The 13,158-nt window shown below is 38.9% G+C and overlaps 1 protein-coding gene across 25 annotated transcripts in view; it reads right to left on the bottom strand.

The window, feature by feature from the left end:
• Window positions 1-13,158, bottom strand: part of LMO7 (LIM domain 7) — a 194,493-nt gene that overhangs the window by 43,895 nt on the left and 137,440 nt on the right. For 13 of the 25 annotated variants that reach the window (XM_053216543.1, XM_053216518.1, XM_053216534.1 and 10 more), the window contains 7 exons: window positions 10,252-10,450; window positions 6,601-6,853; window positions 5,977-6,261; window positions 5,385-5,663; window positions 4,909-5,112; window positions 2,868-3,587; window positions 1,882-1,911 (listed from right to left, as the gene is read on the bottom strand). In XM_053216543.1, coding sequence (XP_053072518.1) covers window positions 1,882-1,911; window positions 2,868-3,587; window positions 4,909-5,112; window positions 5,385-5,663; window positions 5,977-6,261; window positions 6,601-6,853; window positions 10,252-10,450 — 1,970 coding nt within the window. The remainder of the gene's footprint in view (window positions 1-1,881; window positions 1,912-2,867; window positions 3,588-4,908; window positions 5,113-5,384; window positions 5,664-5,976; window positions 6,262-6,600; window positions 6,854-10,251; window positions 10,451-13,158) is intronic. The other 12 variants (XM_053216593.1, XM_053216598.1, XM_053216610.1 and 9 more) reach the window with 7 other exon arrangements.

Below are 13,158 nucleotides of genomic sequence, written 5' to 3'. Positions count from 1 at the left end.
GTTTCCTGTGGATAAACATTTACAAACATGTTTATCCACAGGAAACAAGTTCTAGATTAAATGCCTATACTCAATCCAATTTTTTCTTTTCATCGCAGCAAATCAGTTTAAGGAAATTATTGGTAACCGATAGAACATGGGGGAAAAAAATCCCATGTGAAAGATTTTGATTACAAGTGGTATAAAGCACACTCTAGTTTTCTGAAGACATATTCACATTACTTTCATCAATCTCAATTTACAGACAATCTTGCTTTATTTGTGTTAACCTTGGCGCTAAACTGTAAGAAGAACAGGCTTTTAAAACAAATACTGTACCACACAAGCAACAATCTTGAAATAGTCTACAGAAGGTATTTGCTGCTGCTAGCTAGCCCTAGACCAGAAAAATCCTTAGCTTTCTAAACTTGGTATTTGGGTTTCATTTCTCTTTTCTTAACCCAGTCATACAGGGTATCCCTAAGGAGGAACATGTACAGTCATTGAAATGGCTGCACATGTTTATATTCGTATCAAGTTCTTATACTCAGAAAAACAAACTGTTTAGATTATAAAGCCTTATTAGCAATGAAAATTCTGAAAGTTTTCATTCAAAATGCTTGAAGCTGCAGAGATTTTTTATCAGTTAAAACACCTTTCCCATGGTGAATTGAGATTAGCAGATGCTTAAGCTTCATGCTGACAATTGCCTTGTTCACCCTCACCAGTGAGAAAGCTTTAAGCACTTGAGGAGCTGGATAGGGAATAATGTGCCTTTGCATGGCCCATTGAAAGCATGCTGGGAGCCTGATTTTTAAAATCAGTGGCTGAGAAGTACTTGCAATTAGTTGCCCGGGGCTCAATTACACTTTTGACACCTAGAATGGTTATATTGCTTTAAATAGTAATTTTAGCAAGTTCCAAAATTCCTACACTCTAAAAATTATCCAATGCTATCAAAACTGGAGATTTTTAGAGATGACATAAATCCCAGTAGGGGAATATACTTAGTTACTAAGGCTTAGGCAGATTAAAATATTTGACATACTTAAATTTTCTTCTTGTTGGAAAAAACTATTAGCAGTTAGATTCACAAAATTACTGCAAGTCTGATGGAAAATACTGAGATGCAGCCACCTGGTTATCCTGCCCTGAGCACAAATGATTCTCCAGTGTGCAGTAAAAGTATGGCAGCATTTGCTCTTAACTCTCCATTACTCCAGAAAAGGAAAACATTTCCAGAAGAGTTTAAAAGATTTTAATTTTTGCAGATTTGGAAAGCTGATTTGGTGCTGTAACATAGCCATATTATAACTTTTTACCCTAATCAGGAATCATGAAAATACTTCCAAATTCTACTAAGGGAATATTAATGTCATTCACCACCCTGACTAATGAACCTCTCCATAAGCTAGGAGTGTATAGATAATACCACCTGTATGAATTCCAACTTCAAGGTAAATGCTAATATTCCTTTCCATCATAGATTTTTCTAAAACACCTTTATTAGGGCTTCAACATCCAGCAGTGAGAATTTTGGTCTATATGGCAATCAAATACCAAACCAAATATATCTAATCTTAGGCAAGTAATTGTGTTACCTTTAATCGACCCCTTAAATTAAAAAAAAAAAAACAAAAAAAACCTTGGATTTTAAACTTCTAATAAACACAAAACCTACTGCAGTCATATAGCACTTCATGCACTGCACACTTGGATACAGAATTATCATCATTAAGCTGTAAAATTAAGAAAAGAATTCCCCCATTTTAAAAAGTTACATGCACAGCACACAGCATCCGCATTTAGTGACATGCCAGGACAGAAGTGCGACGACATGTTATACAAAGGACAAACAATATGCAAAGATTTTTTTCTTTTACGGTAAACTAAAAAACTTACCCATTCTCACCATAAATCTTTTGAAAGAGTCTAAGAAATCAGAAAACCAAAAATTAAAAGTCATTTTTCGGTTATGTTAGTTTCTAAATGTTCAATAACTTTAAGATTCTAACCTGAGATGGACAAAACTCAAAAAGTTTTATCACATTTTAATGTCTCAAATTCTAATTGATCTCATATCTCAAGGAATCAAATTAAGCAAGATAAACAGTCTCCTAATTTACCTTGAACCAACAAATCCATAACAGAAAACTTCCTGTTGTCAAGAATAAAATGTTGCATTTGGATCTCGTGATTTTAATCAGCCTTACATTTGTCCATCCCAAAGTTGAACAAGTTGAACATCAAAATGGCAAGTTGCATAACACATAAATGCAGACACATTATGGCCATAATTACATACATGTAAAATTTAGCAGACAGCAAATAACATTCATGCATTTAATAAAGTCTGCACTCAATTTTAAACTAGAAATTTAAAAAGTCACATATTGACAATCCAAGGAACCTAGGTCAAAAACAAAAATTATAATCAAGTTAAATGAAATTTGCAATGCCATATTTCAAGGGACATGGTTACACAGAAATCATACATTCCAAATTATGAGAAACACAGAAAACTAAACTACAACCAGACTGTTTCAGAAATGCCTGGACATGAGACTATAAAGTCTGTAAATGTAACATTTTCATGAAACATCATGTTGCAAATAGTACCATAGTCTTCCTTAAGGCCAAAGGCAAGGCTTATGTACACACCTTTTTTAAACAGGCCTCAGCTAGCTGATTTAGAGATGTGCAAATATGGAATTGCACTTTTTCCATGAAATCACTACAGGTTCCTCAAAACAACACAACTTTTTGCAGGATGCTTCAAAATGGCTTGTGACATGCAGAGTTGGGCAACACAATGCCACTTTCTCACACAGAAAAGTTATACAAGACCATCCATTACAAGCCACATCCTTGCAGAAACACACTCTGACCTCTCGACCATGAGCCGTTTCTTGTGCCTAAGTCTGCTGGCCTCCCGGATGGCTTCCCACCTCTGCAGGTCTGCCTCACTGCAGGGGCCAGGGATGAAGCTGACGGGAGGCACGGTCGTCCCCAGCTGCCAGGACTGGATCTTGCGAGTCAACAGGTCATCTTTCTTCTGCCGGTAGGAAGGCACTAACACTCTACAGCTCTTTCTTTTTTCTTTGGATGGGCGTGTTCTTTCAAGTACACACAGAAACTTGGCTTGAATTTCTGGAGGAAGAGTCCAGGGTTCAGGGAAAGGAACTGGCTGGTATCTGTCTGGGGCCCCTGACAGAGGCACCTCTTTTTTCTGTGCTGGAAGTCGGCGAACAACCATATCATCTTTTTCTAGATCCGGAAGTACAAGTTCACCTTCTCTACACTGCAGAATTATATCTCGCTCGACAGGATCATCTTGCTCAGAAAACCTTCTAAGATCTTCGAAAGCCCGGAGAACATACGGATTTGCATGGAAAGCGCCAGTCTTTCTGACAAAGAAATCATCATTCTCTAAATCAGGGTCTAGGGTTGACATCTCGAGGTCATCTCTTTTATACCCTGGTGCAGAAAAGAGATTCTTTCTGCGTGTTATGAGCCTGGGGCCGGCAGTGGGATCAATTTTGGTATTTGTTTCAGAAGACAAGATGTCATCAGAATATGTTTGGAGGGCCTGAAGTAATAAAAACTGACTGAAGCACAGAAAAGAAAAAGGAAGGGAGAATCTTATTAAGCTCAGGTAGAACAGGTAATTAGGCAGCAGACCAACTAGTCAGTTACCACGGGTGAAATATGTCATGGAGTCACAGGAGGGATTCTTGCTTGGGAGAAAGACTAGCCTTTAATGCCATCACCCGTGACTTTCTTGGATACCATTTAAATAAGCAAATGCAGCGTGCGCTTCTCAAGAAAGGTGGGTGCTGTCCAGGCCAACTGATGGGGCTAAAACATAGACAGCACACACCTCCCTGATGAATACGTACTTGCTTTTACCCTGCCCATATGCTGCCACCCACAGTGATATAGCCCCCATCCCAGCAAAGCAGCGATCTTGCAGATTTTGAAGAGTCGGTCATTAAGCACTTTATGCAACAGGCACAGGTAGTCAGCAGAATTAAAAAAACAAAATGCTGTGAAGCATTCAAAAAGACCCCAATGGGGGCACCTCGGTGGCTCAGTCGGTTAGGTGTCCGACTATAGATTTCGGCTCAGGTCATGGTCTCATGGTTCGTGCGGTCGAGCCCAGAGTCGGGCTGCACACTGACAGCGTGGACCCTGCTTGGGATTCTCTCTCTCTTTCCCTCTCTTTCTGACTCTCCCCTGCTCGTGCATGCACAGCTCCCTCTCTTTCTCAAAATAAATAAATAAACTTTAAAAAAAAAAATCTTTTCTCTGCATTTTCCCACTAGACTTGTGCGCCCTGGTGTCTATCTAAAAGTTATTTTCTGGAGCGCCTGGGTGGCTCAGTCGGTTAAGCGTCTGACTTTGGCTCAGGTCATGATCTCACGGTCTGAGTTTGAGCCCCGCGTCAGGCTCTGTGCTGACAGCTCAGAGCCTGGAGCCTATTTCAGATTCTGTTTCTCCCTCTCTCTTTCTGCCCCTCCCCTGTTTGTGCTCTGTCTCTCTCTGTCTCTCAAAAATAAACATTCAAAGAAAATTTTTAAATAAAAACTTTTTAAAAAAAGTTATTTCCTTTCTCCACATCTCCGTACATAACAAAACCACAGAATTAGGTCAACTTTCACAAAAGCTTTTTAGAAATAATTTTCCAAAAGCACAGACTATGCCACATGTACTATCTTGTACATTACTGTGAAGAATATTTAATTCCATAGACTTCCAAGCTCATATGTTCCCACAGAAAGCAATACGTTATACATTATGCTTTTATGCTAAATGTTATAAGGTTTCATGACCCAGCGCATCATGGTCAGAGATTCAAGTAGCAGCAGAAACTGGCACAGATGTCCCAGGCCAGACTCAAAGCAGGCAGGCTCATGCACACAGGTACACCTGGGCTCATCCGCGGCACCACTGGCTCTCCTGGCTGCATGGGTGTCCCAGGAGTTCTTGGCCCCTCTGGTAGCCAGTTCCAGCAAGAGTGAACGTCTTTGGCAGTTGCTGTCTAGCCTACGCTTTGCTTTTTGGATTCTACTAAAAATGGAGGAGCTTCTGTGAGAGCCTGAATCCTCATCCTCAGAATCTGAATTCCTCCTACTGTAGAGTGATACAGAGAAAGGAGGGAGGAAAGGAGAAAGAGTTGGAGAAAACTAGAACTACTGAAAATACTGCCGTGCAGAAGGCTTTTTAAGATCCAGATCCTAAGGTTTAAACTTAAACAGCATTTTTTTTTCAGTGATAGAGGTTCTATGGGTATTAAAGGGAAAAGGAACCTTTCTCTTTCCCTCTCGTAAAAAGCACACACGGAACACACCCAGCCAGGGTGCCGAATGAACATTAGAACAACAGAAACATGCACAGAGACAAACCTGAATCCCTGAAATTCTTTATACCATGGTTTGTACGTTTCTCTTTTTATTCTTTTCCAGTTCACATCTTCTGGGATCCAACATTTGGGAAGAAACTGATCAAAAGCATGCCCTGGGTTTGGCATGATTGGACTTAGCTTTCGCACATAAAGATCATCCTTTACGGTGTTGGGTGTACTTGTCTTTGCTTCTTTCTCTTCCAAGTAACAAGAGGAGTTTGAAGTTTCTTGTACTGTTGGCCAATTCTCCACATTGGTACCCCAAGTTCTCCTCTCATTACTGTTCAAAACATCCAACCAGTTAAGATACTGAATGAGCAGTTTGTGACACAGACCACAAAAGGCATGCTTTCTGGCTCACAAAGTTTATATCACTGAATGAGACAAATTAGTTGCCACTCTATCATGACAGCTCCTAGAACAAAGTTAAGGCATGATAACAGCATCTCATTTTAATCAGAGGACAGCATGATATGCAAGGGCCAAAGATAATTATAAGATGTGTTAAAAAGAGATAAAATTGCAAACAATCTGGGGTGTTATATATTAAAATCAACATAACAGACATTCTGATCTAAGAGAATTTTTCTGACCTCGTCAACTCGTACAGCCCAGTGGCTAATGGGTCAGCAGGAGAAAACCTTTGCGAATAAGAGCTAGGAGAGGTGGTTTTCGAGATGAAACACTCAGGCCTCTTTTTCACTTGGAATCTACGGTTGGCTAAGTCATCCAAAACTACATCAGGCAACCTTCGTTCATCCTCGGAGTCCGAACCACTTTCAGAACCGTATACCTCCTTCTGACAGGAAGCTGCATTGGAAAAATCCCACTCTGCTTTGCTAACTTGATGGGAAATTAAAGGATTCTCTGTGTGTCCACTGAGATCAATCAAACAGGGAAAAAAATGGAAGAAAACAACAGCTCACAGTGAAAAGCAGAAGTCATCCAATATGCTGAAAGATGTCAATAAGCTAAAGGCATGTATCTAAAAAAAGAACCAACACACCATAGGCTGACATCCTAAAAGGGAAGAAGCACCTTCAGGATATGCACGACTAAAGATAATAGTAAGAAAAAAAAATGCATTTTCATTAGTGAAATTTTTGGGCTATGAAATACATTTTAAGAACTATTCCTTTTCCCACATTTAAATATCCCTGCAAATTCACAAAGTGCACTGAATTTTAAAACTCCACCATCAGCTCGCATCCCAGTACCTTGGAAATGTTCCATCCGCTTCTGTATAGACCGGGCTTGCCCAACTTCTTCTGTTATCCTCGTATTTGTCCGGCTTTTTCTTCCTCAATGGCGCTGGCACATAGGATGGCTGTCTACTTTTGTTGGGTAAAAAACGATTGAATGGTAAAGCAGATTTTGGTTCAATAGCTGAAATCCTTCGATAGGACATATCGTCTTTATTATAATCCTGCATCTTGGATGGAAATTCAGAATCTGTGTCGCTTTCGCAACCTATAAAAAAAGCACGAGAATTTGCTTTACTCTCCAGATCATTTGTCTAACTGAACCCACACAGCATGCCTGCTTTGTCTTTCCCTTGGAAACCCAGGGCTCTTCTGCTAACTCTGGGGAATATTTTTAGAAATTTGTCATGAAGTTGTGATAAGATCCATTAGGAGGAACTTGCTTTGCATACTGGAGGCACATGCGCTACATTCTTTCACTGTTGAACATTCTAAACAGACAATGTCCCCATTAACCACTGAACTTCTTTTCTTCCCAATCCTCCTTGACCCTGTGACTGTACATAAAATTTATTGATGGAATACATATGAGTAAAATATAGCAATTGAGTCAAAAACACCGAAAACTAGATCAAAGAGTCATTCAAGGAAAAGTCTGTAATTTAAAATAAAGTACACCATTGTCTCACATTTCTGTGAGGGCAAGAGAGATAAGGGAGGACATGGAAAAAGCAGTAGAAAGCATAGTATCAGGAAGGGGTTGGCTACATCGTTGTGAGATCCCTATAGGCAAGGGTCACACATTAAACAGGAGGTTGGAACTTCAGTAATCATTTGGTCCAAAGGAATATCAAGCCTCATGTCTAAATGAACACACACAACTCAAGGATTTTTCTCAGGGTGGCCACGAAAATACTGGGAACCTTGTATTTTGATTCCAAAATCAAATCAAATCATTTAAATACAAATTCAAAAGAATACACTGTGATACACCTCAAGGTCAGATAGACACAAATGCTGATCTGTTCTCTTAAATAAATAAGTCTACTCTTGTAAAGACACAGGAAGAAAAGAGACTACAAAATACTACTACAGATCCATGCTGAGTTGTCTCCCTTTTCTACCCTTTTGTTCTTTCTGCCTCCATGTATTTGCAAAGATAGTTTGTAGAGGTTGCCCCCTTCCCGCCAGGGTTCCTTCAGAGGATAGCTGGTACCTGACAGCTGCAGCCTCTGGGCACAGCGAACTCAGGGCAGGTCAACCTGTGCTCAAGGCCATCTGGTCTCCTCCCTCCTGCCTGGCAGAAATCTACAGTAAATAACAATGAGAATGGCCTACAGGAAGTGGTTTCACACACCATGGGAGACCGTGAGGCTGGAATAGAGTAAAAGAGAAAAGGCAAAAAGGGAGGAAGAATGAGCAGCTACGACCAGGAGGGTTAATGGTCAATCATCAGGTGCTTCCATTTTTACCACTTCCTGAATATCCCATTTTGTTGCAAATAAGGTCTTAGAGGCTCTTGCCCGAATGTGTACATGTGGAATTTTAAACACACAGAGAGATTTTCTACTTTGGAAGTTTTAAAGCTAAAATCTTTTTATTTTTGAGTGCAGTGAAGTTCCCGCAGAGTAAGCAAATATTCTTGATATGGAAAGGGAGTTCGTATAAAACTAAGGAATTTGACTTTTCAGTTTGTTAACTTAAAAATATTATCCTAAGGGGCGGGAGGGTGGGGATCAGTTTGGGACCTCAACCAGGCAGGCAGCAGAATTTCAACATGCTGATTGCAAAAAAGTGTGATCATCCAGGTGGCCCTCAGGCTTTTCTCTTCTTCCTCAGTTGTAAGTACCACATCTTCCCTTCCGCACTCTTCACACAAGCTCTGCAACCCCTTTCCCAAGATCAGGAAGCAGTGTGACAGTGGCCGTCTGCTTTCTTTCACACATACCAGGCATCCAGTCCACCAAGTATCTGAGGAGAGGACTTTAATTCCACACTCGGGACAACTATACTGAACCGACGGAAGTCTGTATATTCCCACATGCCTTCAGTCTTTGCCCCTGTTATTCTTTGTTGGCCAGATATAAATTTAAACACTGAATGTTTTAGGTTATCCAGTCAGGACAAAGGAATATAGCTCATTAAGAACGTCAGCCTCTGCTTTTACAGTTTTAATCACTCAGATGAACTATAAACTCAGATTCATTTCCTTAACCCTGTACCAGATGACTACATCTGTACCAGATGACTACATCTGGGCCATGAAAATGTCATACCTGGATAGCAGCCACCAACACATGCAACAATAATCATAAAGGGTAACTCTTTGATAGCTACTCATTTTTTTAAAATTTCAAATGCCACTACTACTCTAAAACCTAAAGAGATGGGGTTGTGTTTCACTTAATTTGTTGATTATTTTTCAAAACCAAATCCATTGTACATCCATTGCTTTTTTGTAAATTTACATCAGAACAACAACAACAAAGATTGAATTATAGTTGAGCACTGTGTGCTAAAGTATTTAGGCACAGTCTAATGTACTCTGAAGTGCCTCAAACACCAAGATGGATAATTAATGTATATAGAGGGAGGGGAAGATATGTGGTAAAGCAAGCCCAGTAAAATGTTATGGTAAGAACTAGGGCTTGGAACATGAGTATTCACTGTAAAATTCTTTCAACTTTGTTGAGGTTTTAAATGCTTTTTGATAAGAACATTAGGAAAAACAAGTAAAAATGTAAAAGTAATTATCAAAATAACCAGCAAAGTAAAATCCCTAACAATTTAGCACCAACTCACAACCAGAACTCTCCATTTTTTTCATGTCGATGCTAGAAGCACAGAAACTTTACTTGTGGTTTTGATCCATCCGAATTTGAATTGTTAAAGGTACACAGTCGGGAATTTCTGACCCCATCCAATAGCCATTGTTAGAAGACATGCATTTAAGTAACTGATGTGGCCATAATATTAGGATTTTGAAACTCGTAACAAAGCAACTTTCATTTTATGTTCTTTTCTCACTCTGTCCTGGATTTGCTCTGACCCTAATAAAAACAAAAGAGGTTTCCTAACACCATGCTAGTATGGCTACTTAATTTATCAAAGTTTAGCATAATAATCTACCCTGGCAGATATCAATCATTTTTTTTGGACAGAATTACAGGGCTATGTTTCCTCCTTTTCCTTAAGAGAAATTTTTTTATCTTTTGGAGAGAAAAGTATTCAGAAACTAGAGCAGAATTTTATAGAAGCTTTCTTCTTTATGTTTAGGTACATTAGTAAATAGGCCTCATAGCACAGATTATCAAACCTGCATCTGGACAGAAGAGAATCAGGACAGATCATCATTGATAGAACAGGTCACAGTTAATGGTCTCCTCCCCACTCTCTTCTAACCATGGAATGAAAAACAATGAAACAATGATCACTCTAGTGGTAATACAGTGAGGAAGCAATGAGAAAGGAAAAGAAAGAAAGAAAGAAAAAAAAAAAAGAAATGGAAAACGAGAAAGAAACCCCCAATATTTTAGTCTCTATGGAAATCCACATCTTTTTGCCCCAAATGTTTTTGCTCCATTTTCCTACTCTCTCCTATTTCCAATTTTCTCTTAATAATGCAAACAAGCACAAAATACACTGACAGTCAAAGATGCAACTCACCCTCACGTCCCCCTCTCAGCGTGATATCAGAGGAGCAGCTTGTGAATGACCTAGACCCCAAAGAGTCCAAGCTTTCAAACGAATCTTCTCTCTTATGGTTGCCTGGAGGAGTAGGAAAGTCTCCACGTTCAGCACACCAGATATCACCGTAACCACTGTCCCTGCCACTCCTTTTCAGGCACCTGGAGTCTTCAAGAGCCTAAAGGAAAAGTTTTTAAAGAATAGTGAGTCAGCATAAACTTCCAAAAATGTAATCAGTCATTACTTGTTTGTATAGCTCAAGTTGTGCTATATTTGATAGGTGTGGCAATGAGATTTCTCTGTTAAACATTAAAAAAAATCTGACAAAAATCAGAGTATAAATCTGTAAATGTTTTCCCACAGTATTTGGCACTTAGGTAACAATGAGGAGGTATTCAATAGTATTTAATAAAAGACTACAGTTTATCTAAAAATAAGTGTGGGGGGGGCATTTTAATAAAAGAGAAGCTAATAATAGATTCAAATGCTAAAAATCAGTGACTACAGGTATCTGGCAATAAACATGAAAGGAGTCAAAGCAAAAAGTCAACCTTAATTTCCATGTTCCAAAGGAGGTAAGTTAACAAGATTCTAGTCAGCCTACCCTCCAGGAAATATTTGCAGTGTTTAGAATAAAGTAACTTTAACTCATAGTTTCTTAAGAAAAAACTTTAAAAACAGATAAAAGGGCAAGGACAGCAGGCATACACCACCGAGTTCATTCATTTCCACTGATCACAACACCTAGATCTGAGCCAAGGAAAGTAGACTTGTCTGCAGACATTCAAAATTTACTTTCCCTCAATCTTAGTAAGTATTTATTTGTTTGGCTCACATGAGAGATAAATAGACAGATAACAAATGTGATTAGCCATAGGTTTGTAAATTATATAGAACTTATTACAAGTATCCTTTTGAGGGTACCTGGCTGGCTTAGTTGGTAGAGCATGCGACTCTTGATCTCAGGGTTATGAGTTCAAGTCCCATGTTGGGTGTAGAGATTACTTAAAGGTAAAATCTTTTAAAATTTGTATACATTATATAAATATATATAATACGTATATAAGCATTATTTTGAATAACATTCCTTTATGAAAAAGTTAATAGCAAAATAAAACTGGGCTTTTTTTTTTTTTTTTTTGAGAGACAGAGAGAGAGCACGAGCTGGGGTGAAGGGCAGAGGGACAGAAAGAGAAAACTCAAAATCTTAAGCAGTCTCACGCGGGGCTCGACCTCACGATCCTGGCATCGGGACCTGGGCCAAAATCAAGAGTCAGACGTTCAACTGACTGAGCTACCCAGGTGCCCCAAAACTGGACTTTTTAAAATTAGGATTTAAGTAAAATTATAAAGCCCTTAGCCTTGTTCTGATACATAGTAATCAAAGAACATCTAATGACTAATTTTTTCATACAATGCCATTAGTATATAAATCAGAAATGCTAGTCTCAGATGAGCAAACTACAGAGACAGTTTAAAGAACGTAGGAATTCCTAACACCCAGATGTAATATGTGAATCTTGATTACTCAGAATTCAGATAAAATGAGCCATGAAAGAAAGCTGGGAGACAATTGGGAAATTCTGAATACGGACTAGGTAATAGATAGTAGGGAACATTTAATAATTTCCTTCAACATAATAGACATTGTAGCTATATGGAAGAATATGCTTACTCTTAAGAGATGCATGCTGAGTTTTTAGACATAAGAAATCTACAATTTACCTTGAAATGGTTAAGTAAAAACAGATGAATGGATAGACACATGGGTAAAGCCAGTATGGGAAGTTTTTAACAACTGAACCAGACAGACATAGTTGGGTATTTGTTGTAGTATTCTTTCAACTTTTATAATTATGAACATTTTCAACATATGGATAAAGTTGAAAAAAGAATGTTTACAATGCATCATTAGCAGCTGTCCCGGGCACACTTTTGGCTGAGACTCTGTCAACTCATGGCTCAACTGTTGGACAAATGTATGAAGCACCAATAAGATCTAGTGGATTTACGTGAGCTTTCATATACTTTCGATGCCAGACACCCTGGCATTAGCATTGATATCCTATCATAAAAATGTCAGCACCTACCTTGTATCTTATTTTCAAGGAGATGGGGAAGCTGCGCCTAGTGCTGGTACCACCAAACTAATTCTCAAAATATAAAAAGATTACAATTTTTTAAAAGATATCTTTAGCTCTTTCAGGTTTCTTAGACATGCACTTGTGGAAGTATCAGAGTCCTCAACACACAGTGAGATGATTTTTGACCTCATAAAAAGTTATCTTAAAGTTATTGATGATGGGCCACCTCAGTTATAAAAGAACCTGAGTCTGGCCTTGGTGCCTGGTTTTTATGAGGACTTCCCTCTGACAAGTCATCGAAAATGAGTCATCTCCGATTATATGATGACTCAGGTGCAACAGCTCACGAATTTTTTTTCGTTTTTTAATTGATGTTCTGGATTGGCCATTAAGCATTATCTACTTCAGGGGGAAACATCTGAACACAATGACTTTGAGTGGAACAGAACAGATGCAAAACAGAGATCAAACGTATTTACACACTTCTTGCTGCTATCCCCACTCCATAATAATGGAATGGCAACAACTGAGGTTTGATCAATTTTTTTTTTTTACCTATTCTGGTTGTGACACTGGTGACAGGAAACAGCTTTTAATAAAGCATTCCCAGCACAAATGCTGTACCAGGGTTATTCAACCTGAGTCAGACTGCCATAAAAAGAACCAAAGGCTGTGAAGAGAGCACTGATGCAGGAGCCAAAGCCCCACATTATTTTTAACTGGATGTTTTCTTAGCTGACATAACTGTAAGGCAAGGCTCTGCTCATGCCCCAGGCCACCTGCACATTCATCCATCACAGCC

The sequence above is a fragment of the Acinonyx jubatus genome, chromosome A1 (assembly GCF_027475565.1).
Source record: "Acinonyx jubatus isolate Ajub_Pintada_27869175 chromosome A1, VMU_Ajub_asm_v1.0, whole genome shotgun sequence".
Taxonomy (NCBI): Eukaryota; Metazoa; Chordata; class Mammalia; order Carnivora; family Felidae; genus Acinonyx; species Acinonyx jubatus.
Note: the sequence above shows the minus strand (reverse complement) of the source record. Positions and strands in the feature narration are given on the sequence as shown.